At 34.0% G+C, this 23,243-nt stretch overlaps 1 protein-coding gene across 7 annotated transcripts in view; it reads left to right on the top strand.

Moving 5' to 3' along the window:
• The window catches only part of Asator (tau-tubulin kinase asator), a 131,959-nt gene that overhangs the window by 37,691 nt on the left and 71,025 nt on the right, over positions 1-23,243 (top strand). For 5 of the 7 annotated variants that reach the window (XM_023173717.2, XM_023173720.2, XM_023173716.2 and 2 more), the window contains exons 2-7: positions 11,190-11,304; positions 11,482-11,651; positions 14,389-14,584; positions 16,410-16,581; positions 21,197-21,414; positions 21,528-21,746. In XM_023173717.2, coding sequence (XP_023029485.1) covers positions 11,190-11,304; positions 11,482-11,651; positions 14,389-14,584; positions 16,410-16,581; positions 21,197-21,414; positions 21,528-21,746 — 1,090 coding nt within the window. Of the gene's footprint in view, positions 1-10,115; positions 10,358-11,189; positions 11,305-11,481; positions 11,652-14,388; positions 14,585-16,409; positions 16,582-21,196; positions 21,415-21,527; positions 21,747-23,243 lie in introns of those variants that run through there. The other 2 variants (XM_023173718.2, XM_023173719.2) reach the window with 2 other exon arrangements.

Genomic DNA, 23,243 nt, shown 5'->3' with positions numbered 1-23,243 from the left:
GTTACAATGTCTTCTCATAAAAATCAACACCCTTTTTGAGTTTAATACGTTCTCACTTGACAAGTTATTTTGGAAAATATTACTTCATCGAGAGTGAAATGTTTTAAAACACTGCCAACGATGAGGAAGGAACGCGGATATAATATATGTACATTGTTGCAGCAACAATAAATAAACAGATCGATGACCTAGAGAGAAAAGTTCACGAGCCGATTCTAAAATAAAATCACTGAAAACTCAACCATCTGGTTTCAACAGGCAGTGGTTTTATATCGATCAAATTTCAACACATTCCACATTGACTTTTGTATAACTTTCTTCTATGAATTATTAATTGCATCCAGAAATTATTGAGAATAAATGTGAGGAAATTGATGAGCATCATATTTTCATTATAATTTTATTATTAGGTTGTTTCAAAGAAAGCTCCATATAACTAATTAACAAATAATAAAACTTGAGATACTGCAACAAATGTTTTCAACTATTGTTTTTAATCGTTGTTTTGAGTAAAAAATTGGATTTTTTTTATAAATTTCTCAAGGGTTATATTCCGAAAACCCCAAGTTTAATCAGTAAAAAGGGGTGCAAATCTATAATTTTTCAAATTTGACTAAACAAAAGTGTCTAAGAATTTACAAACATTTAATAAAATCTATCTTATCCCTAAATTCCAGGTGTGGAGATTACGAGGTCTGTAAAAAAAATAACGGAGTATTCAAATTTCACAGACTACGTACATTCGTGAGCTTTTTAGTGAGTTTTTTATGTTGGTACACTCGTCTTGTACATATGTTCACAGTTTCAGCTCATTCAGCATGTTTTGTTTGATAGTAAGAGGCAAAAAAGTTGAAAGTGTTTTTGTGTTCGGCGATTTTCTGCTGTCGCAAAAAATGGATCAAAGAATTTGCAATAAATTTTGTGTGAAAAATTCTATTGAGTGCTCAAAAACACTTGAAATGTTGACAGTGGCATACGGTGATTGTACTCTGAGACAGAAAAATGTTCACAAGTGATACACGCTTTTCTCAGAAGGTCGAGAAGATGTAAATGACAACATTCGCGCTGGATGCCTCAAGACATCAACAACCGATGAAAATGTTGAGAAAGTGAAGAAAATTGTTATGGAGAATGGAGAATGTTCCTCAATTTGGGTTATTACAGCAAATGCAAGTTTGAACAAAATGAAGTTGAGTTCAATTCATGAGTTTTTCAAATTCACCTCGAAAAGTATTCAAATTGATGTTTCAAATGTTGGGTTTTAATTTTCAAAGGGATTTGTTTCTAATTCACATATTGGCAATAGCGCCTATATCAAGTTGAAATGATTTATACGTACCTATATATTATCTTAATAAATCAACATTTAAGGCAAAATATAAATTATAGTTCAATGCCACCTCCACAAGCCACATAAACAACAGTTGTTTTGTTATTTATTTACATAGAGGAAGATAGGTTAGGTGCACAAAATGTCATATGTCACAGAATGTCTCGGAACTCGGAACACAAGTGAACAGAACAGCACGCCTCTGAAATATGTCATCCTTGTTTGTCTCATACAGGTAACAGATTCATTGTCCTTTATTAGCTATAACCGATGTTGCCAAATGATGAAATAGAAACGAATCCATTTGAATGTTGAATGCATTATTTCATTCCTCTTTTTTAAGTATTCAAATAATTTTTTAAAGAAAAAGGTTGAAATGATAAGTTTAAAATGCGTTGTTTTAGAGCTCTTTTATGAAAACTACTTGATTTTCGTCTGGAGAAGCATTCCCCATTGTCGAATCACTATTAGAGAAGTTGCTGAGGATGTCGGCATATCGGTCGGATCATACCATAGATTTATTTCAAAAATTTTGGTCATGAAGCGTGTGTGGCAGCGGAGTTCGTTCCAGAATTGCTGAATTTTGACAAAAAAAAACCGTCGCATAAGTATCGCTCAGAAATTGTTGAATGACCTCAGCGATGATTCAGATTTGCTTAAAAACATCAAAGCTGGTGACGAGTTATGGGCATATCAGTTGGCTTATGCCAAGCAATTTTTTTCGAAAATTTTGAGCATGAACCGTATGGCAACGAATTTCGTTCAAAAATTGCTGAATTTTGACCCAAAAAACCGTAGCATGAGCATCGCTCATGCTGGTGACAAATGGGTATATAGTTATGACATCGAACCAAAGTCCAATTGTCCCAGTGGAACAGTTCAGGAGAGCCAGCTATGTTCGATAAAATATCAAGGTTTCGCTCACTGTTTTCTTTGATAACCATGACATAGTACCTACATCAGGAGTTCTTGCCACATGATGATACGATCGATAAGAAGTGTTATCTTGAAGTTATGCGGCGCTTGCGAGAAGCAATACGAAGAAATCGTGCAGTATTGTGGAAAAAAACAATTCATGGCTTTTGCATCAGTGCTCAGTCGTCATTGCTTGTTCGTGATTTTCTGGCCAAAATAAATACCGTAATCATGTCTTAGGCACAGTATTAACCAGATTTCGTCCCCTGTGAATTTTTTCTGTTCCCAAGATTGAAGGGGCTATTGGAAGGATGGCGACGATTGAGAAGTTGAAAACTGAATTCGATAATTGGAAAAAACGTTGACACAAGTGTATTATATCTAAGGGGGACTACTTTGAAGGGCACAAAACAAAAATTGAACGCTAGCGGCCCAATCTCTAGGAGAGACCCTTAGAGTATAATTGAATACCTCTCATTGCGAAGAATCTAAGTTTCCCTTTTTGACGTCATGGTTTGGATCATTGTCTTGCATAACCTGCATATGACACTGATAGGCCTGAAATAGAAGCATATCAGATGCTAAGGAGTTCTCCTAATAATGATCAGCCTATATTGCCCCTTAACTTGGTTTATTATTATTGTTTTATGATATTGATAACTCATTTATTTTGTGGAAAGTCATCTTCAATTAAATGATATAGACATAGAAATAAAATACTTTGTCTAATTTCCACTTACTTAATGTATTGATATTAATACGACCAAAAGGCAAAATATAAATTATAGTTCAATGCCACCTCCACAAGCCACATAAACAACAGTTGTTTTGTTATTTATTTACATAGAGGAAGATAGGTTAGGTGCACAAAATGTCATATGTCACAGAATGTCTCGGAACTCGGAACACAAGTAAACAGAACAGCACGCCTCTGAAATATGTCATCCTTGTTTGTCTCATACAGGTAACAGATTCATTGTCCTTTATTAGCTATAACCGATGTTGCCAAATGATGAAATAGAAACGAATCCATTTGAATGTTGAATGCATTATTTCATTCCTCTTTTTTAAGTATTCAAATAATTTTTTAAAGAAAAAGGTTGAAATGATAAGTTTAAAATGCGTTGTTTTAGAGCTCTTTTATGAAAACTACTTGATTTTCGTCTGGAGAAGCATTCCCCATTGTCGAATCACTATTAGAGAAGTTGCTGAGGATGTCGGCATATCGGTCGGATCATACCATAGATTTATTTCAAAAATTTTGGTCATGAAGCGTGTGTGGCAGCGGAGTTCGTTCCAGAATTGCTGAATTTTGACAAAAAAAAAACCGTCGCATAAGTATCGCTCAGAAATTGTTGAATGACCTCAGCGATGATTCAGATTTGCTTAAAAACATCAAAGCTGGTGACGAGTTATGGGCATATCAGTTGGCTTATGCCAAGCAATTTTTTTCGAAAATTTTGAGCATGAACCGTATGGCAACGAATTTCGTTCAAAAATTGCTGAATTTTGACCCAAAAAACCGTAGCATGAGCATCGCTCATGCTGGTGACAAATGGGTATATAGTTATGACATCGAACCAAAGTCCAATTGTCCCAGTGGAAGAGTTCAGGAGAGCCAGCTATGTTCGATAAAATATCAAGGTTTCGCTCACTGTTTTCTTTGATAACCATGACATAGTACCTACATCAGGAGTTCTTGCCACATGATGATACGATCGATAAGAAGTGTTATCTTGAAGTTATGCGGCGCTTGCGAGAAGCAATACGAAGAAATCGTGCAGTATTGTGGAAAAAAAACAATTCATGGCTTTTGCATCAGTGCTCAGTCGTCATTGCTTGTTCGTGATTTTCTGGCCAAAATAAATACCGTAATCATGTCTTAGGCACAGTATTAACCAGATTTCGTCCCCTGTGAATTTTTTCTGTTCCCAAGATTGAAGGGGCTATTGGAAGGATGGCGACGATTGAGAAGTTGAAAACTGAATTCGATAATTGGAAAAAACGTTGACACAAGTGTATTATATCTAAGGGGGACTACTTTGAAGGGCACAAAACAAAAATTGAACGCTAGCGGCCCAATCTCTAGAAGAGACCCTTAGAGTATAATTGAATACCTCTCATTGCGAAGAATCTAAGTTTCCCTTTTTGAAGTCATGGTTTGGATCATTGTCTTGCATAACCTGCATATGACACTGATAGGCCAGAAATAGAAGCATATCAGATGCTAAGGAGTTCTCCTAATAATGATCAGCCTATATTGCCCCTTAACTTGGTTTATTATTATTGTTTTATGATATTGATAACTCATTTATTTTGTGGAAAGTCATCTTCAATTAAATGATATAGACATAGAAATAAAATACTTTGTCTAATTTCCACTTACTTAATGTATTGATATTAATACGACCAAGGTTTCGGTTTTTACACCATTCTCAAGTATTCTAAGAGGTACTTGTATCCTTAATTGAAAAGATCATTTCAGGTAAAACCCATGAAACTATTAGGGGAAAACTGTACCCATACATCAAAGAACAGAATACATACAAATATAGCCACATTAATTACTCAGGTAAACTTTCAGTAAATATTCAAAATTACTTTTCCAAATTCAACATAATAACATCTTTCATAAGTAATAATAATTAGAGCAAAATCATATTTAATGCAAAACCTAGACGTGACAAAATGAAGAAATCTGGCATATATAGAATAGAATGTAATGAATGCTCTGCAGTATATACAGGCTAGACCGGCCTGTAAGACTCCGTGAACACGTCGTTGTAGACAAAAAAATCTTCTATGTACGAACATCTACAAGAAACAAATCACAAAATAAGTAAGGAAAACCTCAAAATCTTACATACATGTAGTAAAGGAAGGAAAATGAATTCGTTGGAAGCCATGGAAATCAATAAATCAAATAAAACTTAAAATATAGAACCCTTAACGAACAAACAGATTTGTGTAGTTCTCCACTTTTGAATTTATAAACATGAAAACGCAATTAATCACAGTTTGAAGTTTATGTAGTTGGTATTAATGAATGTAGGTATATATCTTATTACCTACTCTCGGATATATGTATATACCCCGATATTTCTCTTAGGTCAGTTGTTTTAGAATACTTAAGAATGGAGAATGGTGTAAAAACCGAAACCTTGGTCGTATTAATATCAATACATTAAGGAAGTGGAAATTAGACAATGAATTTCATTTCTATATCTATATCATTTAATATTATTGTTTTCTTGTGTTTGGTATTTTTCTCGCAGAAGGGTTTCACCCCATTGCCTTCTTCTATCTTCCCCATCGATGCCACTATATGATCTAAGTTCTCTACCACGTCTATATTTCAAATGATACATACTGGATACACAAGTATTATACTAAACGCATAATATACATACCTAAGGTCTTTCATTATGTGCTTCCTATCTTTAAATTTAAATAAAGGAAAGTGTGTGTGAGATATCATCGAATGTTTTCATTCATTCAAAAGACCTATCAATGCTATTATGTGTGGAATATAATATCGTTCAAATGTCCGCCACGGCTCCTCTGGGTGGAGTTATGAGTTATGGAGAACCGCTGTGATTTGTGACTTATTCGCATACACTTGCGACTTGAGAAAATCTCACAAGAAAAAGTCTAACGGGGTCAAATCACACTATCACACCAACTATTGTTGGTGTCCAGATCATCTAATTCTGGCCAAAAGAAGATGGTAATCATCTACCTATAGTGCTCGCCATTGACAGTGATGACCTGGCCAACGTCGTTCTCAAAGAAATATGGACCGATGGTGCCGCCACACCAAAAAGTAACTTTTTGGGATGCATTGGATGCTCTTGGATCTCGTGTGGATTGGTATCGTCCCAAATTCGATAATTTTGTTTGCTCACGTTCCCATTCATCCAGAAATGGGTCTCATCGCTGAAGATGAAAGTGAGAGTCATTTGCCAACTGCATTGCCTATGATCGTTAACCTTCAGTTCCTGGGTCAGTTGAATTTTGTACAGGCACAAAATTCACCAAGTTATGGTCCGCGAAAGGCCGTGTTCTTGTGAGCGACGCGAAATCGACTGCCTTTGATTCTCCTGCACTCTTACAAACAGCAGCGATGTTTTCTGCAAATTTTACGTTTCGTCGACGTACGGGTGTTGCAGTAGTTCATTCCTACTGTAGTCCAACAACTGTTTGGTATCAAGCTTCGAAGGGTAAATTTGCTACCAATTTAGACGTTGCTCGGTAGGAACCAAGAGCTTCCAACGCCGTATGACTGACCGAGAATATTTTTATTGACTTGTGTATGAGGTTGGATTCTTCCAATCTATCTGCACACAATTCAATAGCTAAATTTCCGCTTGAAATACAGTCGCATAGGTTCCTAGGCAGGTAAATATCTCTGTCCTGGGTCTGCGACTAAAAACACCTGCACCAGAAACGGGAGGCGTTTTGATCCTTCTGTGAACCAACAACTATCTGCTCTTAATATTTCCTTCTCCCGGAGGATCCAGTCCTCTTTACTCGGAAATAGTACTTTATTATAAGGTTGTTCGTAGTTGACAGTTGGAGGCATAAAGGCAGAGGTTTTTTCCAGAATGCTGTGACTTCCAGTGTCAACCAACAGTCTGTTGCACTCTCGGTGGGACGATTATGGCGACCATAAAATTAGTGAAGCACGGTACGTTACCCATTTTGATAAAACAATTTCATTATTTGCACGTGTTGTTGAATGTTATATCCGTCCATGGTGACTTGGCAGAACAGACTGAATAAATGACAACTGATTTTACAGATGTAGCTTCAACAAGATGGCCGTTATCAATTTTCAAAGTTTGGAAGTCTCTGTTGGAAGACCATATGTGCTGGATATATATGAACATATGAATTGGACTTTGTTAACACGAAGATGCATAGAAACGCTGGTGTTTAAACCCATTTACCTTTGTTTTGTCAAAATCTCTCGGCGCAAGAAATGAGATGACTCAACATGTACGCACATGATATATGGAACAATAATCGTTTCCAATTGTAAACACTGGTATGCGCTTTGCGCCTCTGTGAATGGAATGCCGAAGTACGTTGAATCTCTTTATTGTATAATGAATCAAGAGCAGGGCCGTAGCGAAAAGAAAAACCAGTGGAGGGAGGGAATCCAAATTTTCCCAACCCCACCAGCAAAATTTCCCAACTTTTGAAAAAATGAAAGTCAAGGGATTAGTTACTGTTATAATATACTAGTACTATGTTGCTGTATCGCTGCTGTTCCAATGTTTTGACAGAATCAGAATCAACGAACTTAGGCGTGCGCAGCGTTATAGAACTTTGCTTTCAAAAAAAATGTTCTGCAGCGCCATCTAGTGGCGCTGTAGAACAATTGATAGCCCAATAACCTTCTCTATCAAAAATTACTTATACATGTCAAGTATCATCACGATTGGTTGAGCGATGTAGAAGTTTATCACTTAGGTACCAACCAGCCAACCAACAAACATCCATTTTTATATAGTAGATTAATTTTCTTACTTAGCTATCCAAAGATTGGCTGAATACTTATGCCCGTTAGGGTATGCACAAACAAAAATAAATTTTGGTAATTATAAAAATAATAATGGGAATTATTCTACTTTGGACCAAGGTCCTTGGTTTTCCACCATATCCACCATGTATAGGAATATTCAGTACAAATAAAAGGAAACAACACTTGAATAATATTGTGCTTATTGTTTTCTACTATTATTTTTTCTATCTTCACGGCCAGAAATTTCCCAACTTTTCCAAGTCGAATAAACAGTGAAAAGTTGGGACGGTCCTGATCAAGAGTGAGAGTGCCGTATATTGAGTGATCAGTGACAGCTCGTGCATTGGAGAACAGGGGAGGCTTAAGTTATATAGACTATATACACACCGGAAAGCTCTCCGGAGGCGCGAAAATTTGTATGTTGTTGCACACTTTGCTTAATACTAAAGCTAGGGCATGGGCATGTCAATGCGTAAAAAGTGCATGAGGAGCCATGGCCTTTATTTTAGTTTGTAAACCATTTAAATGGCCGATCATGACCGCAGCCCCATCATAGGTTTGCGGAATTAACTTTTGCATAAAATTATAGGTGTCACCCGTACGAATTAAAAAATTAAACAAATCGTCAGCTGTGCGCCCAGATGAAACATCATGAAAACCCATAAAACGTTCTACCGCATTACCATCTTTGACATATCTAAAAATTTCCCATGCAAAAAAAGAAACACTTTCTATCTCCTTGTTTATATTTTCCTTAATAATGTATGCCACACTGTCTATAATAAGCTCATTTTGGATGGTTTTTGAGGTGCCCGAAAACGCTAATGTTTAAAAAAAGTGCAAAATTGTGAATCATATTTACACGAGGTAAATTTTTTAAATCGGAGTATCCTATTTTAAACCACGTTTGGTATTCGGTTTGAACAGAAAAGAAAACACACGGCCAACAAAAGAGTTTTTCTCGTTTAATGGAGCCGGTTAACCAATCGCATTTATCGTACCAACTAATATTAAATCCACGATTTTGTCGACTATCTGACGATTTAATTGAAATCAAATTTGGTTGAGGCCTTCCCAGAATTTTAATTATGTAAAATTTATTATCATAAGATAAATACTTAAAATTATTTGTCAGCAACCAATCGACTATATCGTCAGATTTTTTTCATTTAGTCCAACTTATCCATAATAAATGAAAAAAAACTTACCAAAAAGTGAAAACCTGAAAACATCTTGAAATTGAAGGAAAACACTTTAAAAAAATACATTAAAAATATCACCAAAAAGCACTGCTATAATATAATACTGCCTGTTTTATACACAAATAACAAATATTATCAAGAAACACTAAAACGATTTACCGGAATATTTTTTAGTCCCGGTCCGTCACGGTATCCCGTCCGAATAACTAAATAAAAAGCAAACGCATTCGTACACTAACGGAGTCCAACTGGAGGCAAGCCTCCTCTGACGCTATAATTTCTGCAACTGAAATTACAAATCGGGACGTATGTCGCTGGTTGGATCAGTCTCGTGGATCCTGTATTTTTCAAAGCGGTCGGAGGCTTGGCTCCCTTGCAACGTATGGCATTTATTTTTTCGGGTTGATAGTTTATTCGTTATTCGTTCATGAGCGGTGCGTTTGAGTTGTATTGATGCAGGATACAGTGTGGTACGTACTACGTATTGAGTAATAGTGTTTTTTTCGGGCATATTATGTATTTATATTAAAAAATTAATGGTGAAGTAATGATACCCTCAAGTATTTTTAGAAAAAATAATTATAATTATTTGTCAATATATTTCAATTTATTGCGATGAATAGCCTCAAATTTTATGGGGAGGCTAAGCCTCCCTTGCCTCCTCTGAAGAGCCGCCGCTGTGAGTGATAAAGATTTACATAGGAAAGGGTCGAAGGTCCAAGTGATTACATATTTATATCCATCTTGGTTGATACGCATTTATAAAGTGAAAAATGAACGGACCATTGTCAAGTATGTGTCATTGGCAGCCACCTAGTATTTATTGTTAAATAAATGACTTCGAATTGTGACAAGTGACTAAATACGGCAACAACGCAATAGTTTCGAAGATTCCAGAGACGTTTTCTGAAAAAAATTTTGAGCTATAACGAATATAATGAAATAGTTTTATCAAATTTGTATAACCATCAGCATATTCACCTTCAATTTTAGGCACAATATTCTCAACTGGGATGAGTCATGGGTTTTCCTGTTTCGAACAAAGGGCATGTGCATACCTATTCAAAACCTAAATTTGAAATTGACTGTGTACATCAAAATGACAGGTCAAGCAGCACACAAAATTTCAGTTACCAGTTGTCACTAACGCATATATCCCAAAAAATACAAATAATTTCATCCGTAGAGCAGAAAAAGTTTGCAGTGATATGAAGCTTCGCCAATTTCAAATAGAAGCGGGAACTGCGGCTCAGACTCGGAGCTAACTTCATGTCAGTGAAGAAAATGGCGTGCATATTGATTATCAGCACAATTAACTGTAAGAAATGCAAAATAATAAGCTTATTATGAAGCAATATTGCTTCAAAGCAATTTTTTTAACAAGTATGCATGCTTATTTGTTATTTTTTATTTTAATCTTTAAATTGTATTGCTTGAATCATTTGAATTTTTGCACACTGTCCCATGAAAATGTCAATCACCTGTTTAAAAATAATCTTTGCATGTTTCGCAATGATTTTGGTTTATATTCTTAATAAATGGATTCATATGTCCAAGACTCAAAGTCCCATTGAACGTATATGATTAATACTTAAGGTTATTTATGCTCTGTAGATATTTTGCACACATTTTTGAATCTTGGGATATTAATGCCTTTTTCATCTAATCTATTTTCAATATTTCAATTACTAACCATATTTGAGGTCACACAGTTAAAGGCAATAAGAGTTAACCACAACAGAAAGTATTTATGTTGTTTCCAAAATATCTACTTGTTTAATTTTTTCAAAGTATGTATTCACATGGTTATTTAATAACTTCTTACTAGTGAAAAGTTATTAAATGAATAAGGCGAGTTATCTTGGTATTCCTCCCAGTAATGGTTTTCTTTATTAATATCATCTTGAAATTGTAAAATTTAATTTTGAAAATCAATAATCTTCGGGCGTTTCACATGAAAGTAGTAGGCCATTCAAGTTCTTTAAATAACGGCGCATGCGTACATAAAAATCAGCTGGTTTTGGTGCGGTTTTGCCTGATTTTAGGCAATTTTCTTTACAAGGTTGAATTGTTGGTCCCAGACTCTGTGAAACCGTAATAAATAAATAATTGATATATGTAGATTTCGAAGGAGTATAATTATAGTGAGACATCAGATTGTAAATCAAAATGATGCAAAAGACATTCTCACTAATTTTGATTGTTTGTTATTCAGGCCAAAAAAGTTAAGCTGGGAAGGCCCTTTAGATTCCACTGATCAAAACAACAACATTACCATGACATCTGAAGATCTTCTACAACCTGGGCATGTAGTTAAAGAACGATGGAAGGTAAAGGAATAAAAATATTCTTAGTTTCCACAATAGTCTCTAGAAATAATCTGGATGATGAGTGTTTGGCCTATCGATGGACATATAAATGATTGATTTTCAATAACCATTAATCACTATAGTTTTGTCAGTGTTTACAACTACTTTTACAACAAATCTCACATTCTTTTGTTTCAGGTGGTGAAAAAAATAGGAGGGGGAGGATTTGGGGAGATTTACGAAGGCTTAGATTTAATTACTCGGGAGCAGGTCGCACTCAAGGTGGAATCGGCAAGACAACCCAAACAAGTTTTGAAAATGGAAGTAGCTGTACTAAAAAAGCTCCAAGGAAAGGAACACATTTGTAGGTTAGTAAGTACCTATGTAACATTTCAGTTGGTGTGTTGGTGAAACATCCCTCTATTTTGTAAAGTGTTTTGTTTGTAAAGAATCTTCTGAACTTCACATTCTCCTTCTTCGTATTATTCATGTACTCTTATATTTGAACTAAAAAATCATTGAAGACGAAAGCTATACATAGATTATTTAGATTATTTGAAAAATGATAGAAAAATGAGTATTTTAAAATATAAATAACTTTGAACTTTGCAGACACTTCAAGTGTTTATGGTGATTATTTTTTCTTTTAAATTATGAGGAATATCGTAATATTTTACGATGAAATGACTATCCTAAAAAATTACTACATTCGTACCTTTGAATGCTGATTTCAGCAAATGATAGCCTGTCATATACCACCGTTTTTGTGTTATTGTGAAAGTGGACGATTTTGCAAAGGTTTAAGAATAACCTAGAAACTGTAAATACTCCTGGATTATTTCCAATCTGTCATTGAAAATTTAAATTGATCTTGTTAGAATGTGAATTCATTAATTTCAATGAAAAATTTAGAGAGCCTATCATTTTATGCATGACAGAACAACTCAATAACGAAAAAAGTATTAAAGAAAACTCCTCGTGAGAAAAAAATTTACGAATATTTGAACCGATGGGGCTGAAAATTGTCACAGAAACTTGTATATTTTGTAACTGAACCACAAAAAAATGCATAACATCAATGGGGTAATTCTGATACCTCCTCACTGACACCTCCTTTTGGTTAACACTGTCTAGTGATAAGTGATTCAACATTATTCCTAGAAATATTTGATTTTTGATATTTTCGACGAACTTGTCTGTTCCCTCATAAAATCAATTTTTATAATTCTTGTTATCTAAACTCGATTTTTCAAGTAAACATGAATATTGGGTCTAATTCTTCAATGACTGCTCGATTCATATGATTTTTTTGAAACATATTTCTTACTGGAATATAATTACTGGAATATTCAAAATATTTCATATTTCTGTTTCGCAACTCATCTCAAATACTATTTGGTTTATTAATGGTTATCTAGATTTTTTGACGTTTCTACAAGAGGTCACTTTAATTGAGTTGGATAGTAGTAACTATCTTAAACCATTTACAATCTTCCATTTTTCATAGATAACTATCTGCACTATAAACCATCATGCAGGCTACTAAACAAATGATAAAATGATAATAATTTATCTTGATAGACATATTGATTCAGGGTCAAAAAATACATATTTAACACAATGAAAACTGAAACAGAATATGAAGTTGAAGATTAGATGACCCAATTTTTCCTGTCTGTATTTTATTCGTAAATTCATCAAATCACTTGTTTAAGCAGTGATATTGTAATCAGAACAGCGATATATGTAATTACTTTTAACCTTGTTTGTTTCATGTTCTTGGAAATTAACATGAGTATGTATTGCAAATTGCACATGACAAACAACTGAACTGCATTTTAACATGATTTTGATTATATCGAGAATTATGGGTGATTCATACACTAAACTGTTATTTGTTGGGTCATTCAAACACCATTGTTGAAGAAAAAATGGTTTGGGAAGGTTAGTTCAAAATAATAAAGACAAAACGTCCAAATTTGAGAAATCAGGAGTATATAAATTAAATTGTGAAACTTGTCCTAAGCTATATATTGGTTAAACTGGCAGAACATTTAAGAATCGCATCCAGGAACATCATGAGCTATTTAAATGAGAAAACAAGTTCAACATATCCAAATAATCTTTTAGAAGAAAATCATATCTTTAACAGAGATTTTGAAATTTCATACATTAAAAATAAAGGTTTGAAACCTGATTATTTGGAAGCAATGGAAATCAATAAACATAAAAATTCAAAAATTTCACAGAATGACAAATTGGATTCGAATATATCACCATTCCTGTACTTTTTTTCTTAGAAACCGACATTGTATTATTGATGTAGAATTGATATATGCTTTAGGTTTAGGTAATTATAATTTGACGATGTACCTTAGAAGACCAGATCGTAAAGTGTAGTTTATGAAATTATTGATTACATAGTTAACACATGAACATTCTTGTACTTTAAGGAATCCCCAGAGAAAAATAACTTGCCATAGCACTTTCATTAAAGTAAAGGAGAAAGTAAAAGTTTCGTATATGAATGCACCCGTTCATTTACATCATGACAACTTTCCTAAAGTAAAATGAAGTGATAAAGTAAAAAAGAAGAGTTTGTTAATGAATCAGTCATTAGTCTATGTTTATCTCATAATTTTGTACTTGCAAGAGAGAGAGAGACCACTGTACTTGAATGAAAAAAATAATAAAGAACTGAACTTAGATAATGTTGTTATTGAACGGGTATGTTTTAATACTGAATTGGAAAACCTCCGCTCCTACAATGAGCATAAAAATGATTCTCATTATTGAAACAAGTCGGTCATCATTCCAAGATGATTATAGATATTAACAATCAAAAACTCGTGAAGTATTGGTTTTGGTAGTATATTATTTCAGATTAGGATGTTTAAATTACTTTAAGATATTTGAATTTGCTGCAATTTCAAATAGTGGACATATTTTTTTCTGAAATGAATTTGACTTTTGATCCCAATCAAATTAACATATTCTCTGAACCATTTTTTTTTACTTTTTGGTCATTTGATCTGATTACTTCGAATGTATTATATATGAATATTTTGTAGTGAACATATTCAACAAATCATATTTTTTCTACAGATTCATTGGCTGTGGTAGGAATGACAGATTTAACTATGTAGTGATGCAATTACAAGGCCGTAACTTGGCTGAACTCAGGAGAGCCCAACCAAGAGCTGCCTTCAGCTTATCGACAACTTTGCGTTTAGGCTTACAAATACTTAGAGCCATCGAAAGTATACATTCTGTTGGTTTTTTACATCGTGATATTAAACCTGTGAGTATTTATTAAGTTCAGTAAGTTTTTTATTGAAGTTTTTCCAAAGAATATTTACGTGGTTCAATTGAAAGCAATACTGATGTCAGTAATGTAATTCTCCAATTGGATATTATTATTACAACAAACGTGCTTCGAATATTGGAAAACTATGAAATTCACATCCAAAATTCAAAAACATGATTTTTTGTTAAGTAGGTAGCCTCTCATGTAATTTATTTGGATATATCTGTTTAATTCGATGAAATTCCTCCTTTTCCAATTGAAAATATTCTTCAGCTTAGACAGTCTTTGGAAAAAAATATTTTCGATCTTCACATGAGTAATTTTGCATTTTTCACTTTTTTTTTTGGACTGATACTTTGAGAATTCTTGCATTGATTCGTTCTGATCTACTTGAAACATTCATCAGTTTACAAATCATGTGTAGATAGCTAGAAGTTGCTTGTGTTCAAGGAACTGTACTTGAGTGTTTCAAAAATTATCCCAGAAATAGTAAACAAATAACTAAAACCAACCAGTTTTTCTCAACCTGTTGAAAATTCATTTGGCGTTCCACAAGGTAGTATCTTGGGATTATTATTGTTCTTGTATGTAAACAACATACATCTGTTCAATTCCTGTGACTTTAGTAACCTCTTTGCTGATGATACAATGCTATCCATTTCAAGTAGAAATTTGGATATCGCTATCAACAAAATGAACAACTCACTAGCAACAATTCATTCCTATCTAAATATCAATAAACTTGAACTTAATATAAATAATACTAAAGCAATGTTATTATCTATACCACACAGGATAAAACATGTTAATATGGACCATTACATACTTTCTATAAATGGTGAAAAAATTACATTTGTAAATGACATTAGGTATTTGGCGTTTGTTTGAAGATGGTATTTGGATTTCATGCTAGATAACATTCTTTTTTTCAATGCTCATTTCAATTATATTAACAAACCAATTTTGAAAGAGATATATTTCTTTACTAGAGTCTCATCTGAGCTATCTTTATAATCTAGGTTAGTGGTTTATAATACAATTATTCAACATCACTTTGATTTCTGCGGAAGTATATTATATTCCTTTGATGCTAACAAACTTTCAAGTCTACAGAAATTGCAGAAGCGAGGAATGCATATATTCTCAAGGTGTAACCGATATGCAAATATTATTTTCATGTTGGATTTATTAAACTGGTTATCTTTATCATAGAGATTATACTTGACATTACATTTACATTATATACATTTCATTTTATAAAGTCTTGAATGAGTTGATGCCACAATACTTCAATGATTTTATTGTCTTTAAATCTCAAATTCATAATCATCAATCAAGAGGAAATACAGGACAACAACTTCACTTACAAAATACAATCTTACTAAGTCAACGAAATCATCATTTTGTAAGGGTTTGAAAGAATACAAATGGATGTGAAAACACAGAACATTTCCTGCATACTGCATATGCAGTTGGCAAAACAACTGAAAGGGTCGACCTGCAAATGTGCCCGTTCCAAAATTGAAGGTCGACCCTTTCAGTTGTATTGCCAATTGCATATGCAGGAAATTTTTTGTGAAGATTTCTGCTCTGACGCCTGTCGGATATAATCCAACGCCCTTCGTGGTATTAGCCAGGGGAGTAGTTGTTTTCTGATAGGCGTCAGTCCATTCAACCTACTGTCTAGGTATATCCGAGACTGGCTTGAACGTTTAAAGTTCATTTCTTTAGATTTATTATTGTCAATTTGCTTTCTTTTGTGTGAGGTGTTTCAGAATTTGAATTACAAACTCACAATGTCAATTTGTCTTTCTTTCAGAGTAATTTTTCAATGGGTAGACTGCCGTATAATTGTAGAAAAGTATATATGTTAGATTTTGGTCTTGCTAGACAGTACACCACTGCTACTGGGGAAGTTCGAGCTCCTAGAGCAGCAGCTGGTTTTCGTGGGACCGTAAGATATGCCAGTATCAATGCACACAAAAATAGAGGTTAGTGTATATTCAATATATAAAGAATATAGTAGTCAATAAATATTTACATTGCATTGCAAATAACGTAGCTATTGCTTTGAACAATCTACCTTTTTGATGAATAATTGAAATTCACTCAAATTTGATTTTGGGTCAATCCCATAAAATTCGTTGAAACTTTGTTTATTATTCTGTGAGTACGTTATATTTTGTATTCCATATTCCATAACTCCGAAATTTGGTAATTTCAACATTCAGTACGCAGAAAATTAAATTATTACAAAATAAAATTTGCATCCTATGAAATATTAATGCCCACAGATTATTATTATAGTTATGAAAACAACTATTTGTGTAGTATGACAGATTCCAAATTATAGAAACAATAGAAATGAAAGCAAAACTATCAGAGGATACTGATACGTCATCAATTGCCAAATTTGGACTCCAACTCACATTTGTATCGCTATCTTGGTTTGATGTTCCAAGTACCAGCTATCACCCAAACAAGAGTTCCCTCTCTCTTGTTTTAGTTTTTTACTTGTAGAAGGGAAGGATGCTAAACAGTGTATGAAACATCGAACTTCCATCAGAGTTGGGTTTTTAAAAATGAAATCATTAGGTTTTTTCAAAAGTTTTGCCCGTTTGTATGAGTCTACTTTGAACTGTAATATCTCAGTGAATATATACTTATTTAATTTAATCGAAATAAGCTCCATCTGAATCAGTGCACTTTTGCCAATGTAATGGATTGAACCTTTTCTATTGACCAGTGCTGGCTACTGCTGACTCAATTTTCCGTACATTTTGTCGATTTCCTCACAAAATCACCTGAACGAAATTCCGCAATCAACGTTGAAAAGTGCGTTCATCAACACTATCATTGCAAAATGCCTGATTGATTTGTCAGGCTTTTTCAGCAGCGCTTTGTGTCAATTTGAATTCGTAGAGAAAAATTGGCTGGAATTTGCCTAATGACATCATGAAAAAAAGCATAAAGTATGAAATTTGAAAAAAAAAATTAACAGGATGTATGTATAGAGTACACAGTTATCAACCAACGGATTAACGGAAAAACAGATTTTAAACAGATTTTTTGAAACAGATCTCCCAATCATTATATACCACAACACAGTGAAATAAATATCTATTGAGATATAGAGCTACATTAATACATGACATTTAAACAGACAAAACTTTTGAAACAACCTAATATATACCTTGCATTCCAAAATAATATTTCATCTCATTTTGAAAGACTTTGATACACCATACTTCTATTGGGTACCACAAGTACCCCGCCTGACCTAAAGATGGCGGTAGTTGTTTGAAAAATAGCACTGTATTAGAATGTACACAATCTATAAAGCATTCGTTTCAAGTTTGAAAGAGCTGCCATGTTAAGTATTTGTTAGGCAACCATCAATAGCGAACGTTTTCGGTGAATTTGTGAAGATGGGAGAAAATTGGTCAACGATATGTGGTACAATAATTTTATTTGAAAGGCCTCAGCCCAAACAATATAAAAGCTGAACTTAATTCTACTCTGGGTGAGTCTACTCCTTCGTTTACAACAAAAAAAATATTGTGTAGCAGAGTTTAAACGAGGCCGTACGTGCTACCAAGATGTACATTGCAGTGGTCGACTAAATGAGGTGACGACTCCAGAAACGGTGAAAAAACTCCACAAAGCGATACCGAATGATCGTCGATTCAAAATGCGCAAGCTAGCAGACTTAATAGACATTTCAAAAGGTGCGGTACATCGTATTTTATCTAACAATTTGGACATGAAAAAGACAGTCAATTGATTGTTTAGCGAAGATTCACAGCAACAAAGCAGAATTCTTTTGTCGTTTCATAATTATGGAAGAAACATGGTTCACTATTCAACCGAGACACAATAACAATCAAAACAGTGAATTCAAAAGGAAGAACCGGCTCCAAAGAAAGTGAAGACTGTTCATCTGCAGGCAAGGTCATGGCATAGGTTTTTTGGGATGCGTATGGGATAATTTTTATTGACTATCTTGAAAAAGGTAAAACTATCAAAGACGAGGATTATACGAACTTATTGCAACGTTTGAGTGAAGAAATCAAGTCAAAAGGCTGCATTTGGCTAAGAATGAAGTGTTGTTTCATCAAGACAACGCACCAGCTCACAAATCTATTATTGCAATGACCAAATTAACGAACCAAAGTTCGAGTTGCTACTTCATGCACCCTATTCGCCAGATTCAGCTCCTTAGGATTATTTTCAGTTCCCAAACTTGAAAAAACGGCTCAGTGGTCAAAGATTTTCCAACTATGAAGAAGTGATTTTGGTAGTTGATGGCTATTTTGAGAAGGAAGACAGTTATTAGCATAAAAACAGTATCGAAATTATTGAACGTCTTTGGAAAAATGTATAGAGCTGCAAGGAGACTATATTGAAAAATGAATATAATAATAATGATAATTGTAATTTATTGAACAAAATTACAGCTTTGCTCAACTGGCTATCGACCTAAGTCCTTCCGCCCGTGTAACAAAATTGCTTTGAAATAACCTAGCTTATTTAACAATATCAAAAAAAATATATATGGATATAAAAATGAACAAACAAAACAATTTCATTGATTAAGTTGTGTTAATTTTTCTAACAGTGTTTCTGTTGGGTGTCGATGGGTTGGGTGTTGCATGGAGGTTTCTTGTCACATCATATTTTCTAATGATTTCTACATTGTCGTCTTTTCTAGCAAACTTCTGAGTAAGTGACGGTAGTCTTTCCTCGATAGGGATAATACCAGTGAGTCGGTACAGCAGAGGGTTTGAAGGGTTGTGTTTGGGTTATTGGGATGCCTTAATCTTGTTATTTTCCTTATAGCCGTTGTTTCAGATACTTTAATTGTTTTCAAGACCCTTTGTTTGATATTGAGAAACAGTGGGTGCGAGTATTCAATAAGTGGACGACAGATTAGTTTATATATTCGGCTTGCTGTTGATATGTTTGCACCTGCTCCCGGGTTTGTCAAACTTGTGAAATGTGCGGCTCTTGCAATCAATTTCTTTTTTTTGTTGTTGACGTGACTGTTGAAATTTAGTCTGGAATCAAGCGTAACACCTAAGTAATTAACTGTCCATTTTGAATGTAATATATGTTGGAAAACGTTGATTGTTGGAGAAGTTGCGGAATTCCGATGATTAAATATGATGGTCTGAGACTTAGATGGGTTTGGCTGGAGCCTGCATTCATTGAACCAGTTATTTGTTATTGTTACAAGATGTTCCAAATGTTAATAACTATGTCTAGCTTTTGATCGTGCGCAATTAGGGCGGTGTCATCTGCATACTGGAGAATATATGCGTCATGCCTGAAGTGGTTGATATTCCATCGTTGGTGATGATAAATATCAGAGCTGTATAAGTTATATAACAATGGTGAGAGCGGTGAACCCTGTGGAACTCCCTGTTCTGGGATAAATTCGTCTGAAAAACTACTCAGTATTCTAACTCTCAGTTTCCTGTCAATTAGCAGATTCTTAATTGTATGTACTAGATAGTTAGGACAAACCAGTTGATGCAGTTTGAATAAAAGACCCTTGTTCCAGATGCTATCGAATGCTTTGTTCATATCCAGAAAAATTGCTGCCGTTTTGTTGTTGTTCAGCTTGGTTGTTTCAATGTTGTTCGTGAGAATCGTGAGAGGATGTATAGTAGATCTTCCTTGTCTAAATCCAAACTGGTAGCTTGGAATTTTATTATCAAGCAGTTGGAGTAAACAGTTTTGTAAAAGTTTACAGGTAGGAGAGTAATCGGAAGATAACTGTCTGTAAGTTTAGTTTGGGAATTGTAATTATTGTGCCCATTTTCCAATTGTCAGGTATATAATGAGTTTCAAGGCAAAATTCATTGATATTTATGGTAATATACTTGTGAATCTCATAATCCAGCTTTCTCAACATGTTTCTTGTGAATTAGTCATGCACTGGATCTGAGGTTTTTCCCTGATATATGATTTCAAAATATTCTTCATCTATATTGAATGTATCATTTTCTTGTACGGGTATATCTGCGAAAAGAAGTTTTCGTACCAATTCCTCACATTTTCATAATGATTGCAGTCGAAGTTCAAGTTGACGCTTTCTTTGTAGCTTGTTTTGAAGTTTTTAGCAAATACGTAAACTTTTTCGGAAAGTAACTCTGTATTCTTGAATCAAATTTTGAATGTTCTTGTTAACCTTATTAATTGAAGCTTTAGACGTTGGATCTCTGTATATTTTTCTTCAAAATGTTTGTGTTTTATTTCTTGGGCCGGGTACTTTTTGGACCAACCTCGTATGTGTATAATAATTCTTACTAATGAAAAACTCAAAAATCCCTTTTTTTGGCTCTTCTGAATCATTGATATGAAAGGAAATCTTATAAAAATGCAAAAAAATTAAAAATCAAATATCATTACTTTTATGATATTAATTCCATGGTTCAGAAATGTCTCCAATGTGTTATTAGTTTTTTTTTGTGTATCATTCAATAAATGAGTAGAATAATAAGAAATGGGTTTCCCCAAACTTTTGATCCTTCCGAAAAATCTCATTGAAAATATTTCAAAATGAAATAATTACCATGTATACTTCAAAATTTTTCATTTCAGAAATGGGTAGGCACGATGATCTCTGGAGTTTATTTTATATGTTAGTAGAATTTGTGAATGGCCAGTTGCCCTGGCGAAAGGTAAAAGACAAGGAACAAGTGGGATTGATGAAAGAAAAGTACGATCATAGATTATTATTGAAACACTTGCCGTCCGATCTTAAACAATTTCTTGATCACATACAGAGTTTAGAGTATGCCGATAAACCAGATTATCAGGTGAGTTCAACAGAAATGCCTCTTAACTTTTTTCACTTGTTATTTTATCTGCAAATGACAAAAGTTGTGCCGTGATTTTCATAGAAGTTGTTGATTAATGAAATTTTTTTCAGATGCTCATATCTCTGTTTGAGAGGTGCATGAAGCGAAGAGGAGTTAAGGACTCGGATCCTTACGACTGGGAAAAACCGGTCCAGACTGATAACCAGCCTGTTACCCAACCAGTAACGGTACAACAGCCAACTGCACCAACGACTCTTCCGAGACATACAAAAAATACTCTTACAACGGATAATAACCAAGAGAACATCAAACCAACCGACAACAAAGAGGTCAGCACATTGAACTGTAAAGACATTTCTGTTTATTTTATTTTTCCCGTCATGTTTCACGATGTTGGATTTTTCATAAAATATATCAATAACATGAATGTGACTAGGTTACGTCAAAAGGGAGTGGGTCTTTTCGACCTTCCACCGCAACCCACAAGGGTTTATTGTGGCTTATACCAATTCACACTCGATCAAATAAACCCAGCTTCTTAACCAAGCCGATTAGTTTATATGGTGAGTGATCTTTGAGGTCAGATGGTAAGAGTGCGGCTCTGCCAAACTCTGAAAATCTGATTCGTTCCGCAGTGAGGCAGGCACAAAGAATGTGCTCTGCTGTTTCATCATTTTCCAAACAGAGGCGACACACACTGTCTTCCGAATGGTTATGAATAAATGTCTACTTTCTGAAACAGTTGATTACATTTATAGCATATTGCAAATAAGTGAGATTTGAATAACATATTGGTTTTCCGTGTTGGTAGGTAAAAACATTGTTCAATGAGCCTTTTTCCTGAGAATAGTACAGCGAACGTGTCACGAGAGGCAGCACTAGTAGCAGGGACAAACAAAAACTATTCACTTGTAAAACAGTGTTATTTATGTAATATTAATTTATTATTTAAAAATATAAATCTGATATAAAAAGTCATTTTATGCTAGTATAATGCCAACAAAGCATTGCTGTTTTGCAAATTGTACGTCGGATAATCGATATCTGGAAGAAAACGTGTCAATTCAATTCTTCATTTATCCATTCGAGCAAATACAGCTATAGGACAAGTCAAAAAACATATAGACATACAACAAAGTACAGTGAGTGTAATGATAAAATAAAATAAATTATGTACATGCATAACAAGGATTGCAGACAAAATACAATTAACATAGGATAGTGAAATAATACATGTTTACAGGTTGTTCTTTAAAAAAACTAATTCATAATAATCTTCTAGGGAGTAGGGACATAGATCAGTATCTTTTTCACTTCAATAAGAATTTTCCGGTTTGAAAAGGATCTATATATTTGTGGAAGTCGATTATAGAGTCTTGAGCCAGGTACAGTAGGTGAATTTAAGCTAATATTTAACCGTCTGAAGGGAACGCAATATTTGCCTTTCTGTCCAGTATCATAATTGTGTAGTTCATCTACACGCATATGGTCGTCACGAGCTTTGTGTATATTCTTCAAAAGTTCTAAAATGAAAATACCACTAACTGTTAAAATCCTCATGTTTTTGAAAAGGTCACGACAACATTTTTTTCTATATGCTGATCCACCCCAGACTGCAATACCATAGTTAATTCTTGGTTGAACTTCTGCAAAACAGAATGAACGGAGATGATTCAAATTCAATGTATATCTAAGATTTCTGATTTGGTAACATTTTGAGTTCAGTGTCTTAGAAAGCTGTAGATAGTGAATTCGAAATGATAAGTCTTCGTCCAAAAAAATTCCAAGAAATTTAACACTTTCAGTACTATAAATGCTTGTGTTAT

This window comes from Leptinotarsa decemlineata, unplaced genomic scaffold, assembly GCF_025532065.1.
Source record: "Leptinotarsa decemlineata unplaced genomic scaffold, Ldec_3_MD MMD2_tig00026340_RagTag_RagTag, whole genome shotgun sequence".
Lineage (NCBI taxonomy): Eukaryota > Metazoa > Arthropoda > Insecta > Coleoptera > Chrysomelidae > Leptinotarsa > Leptinotarsa decemlineata.
This window is presented reverse-complemented; position numbering and strand designations above follow the sequence as displayed.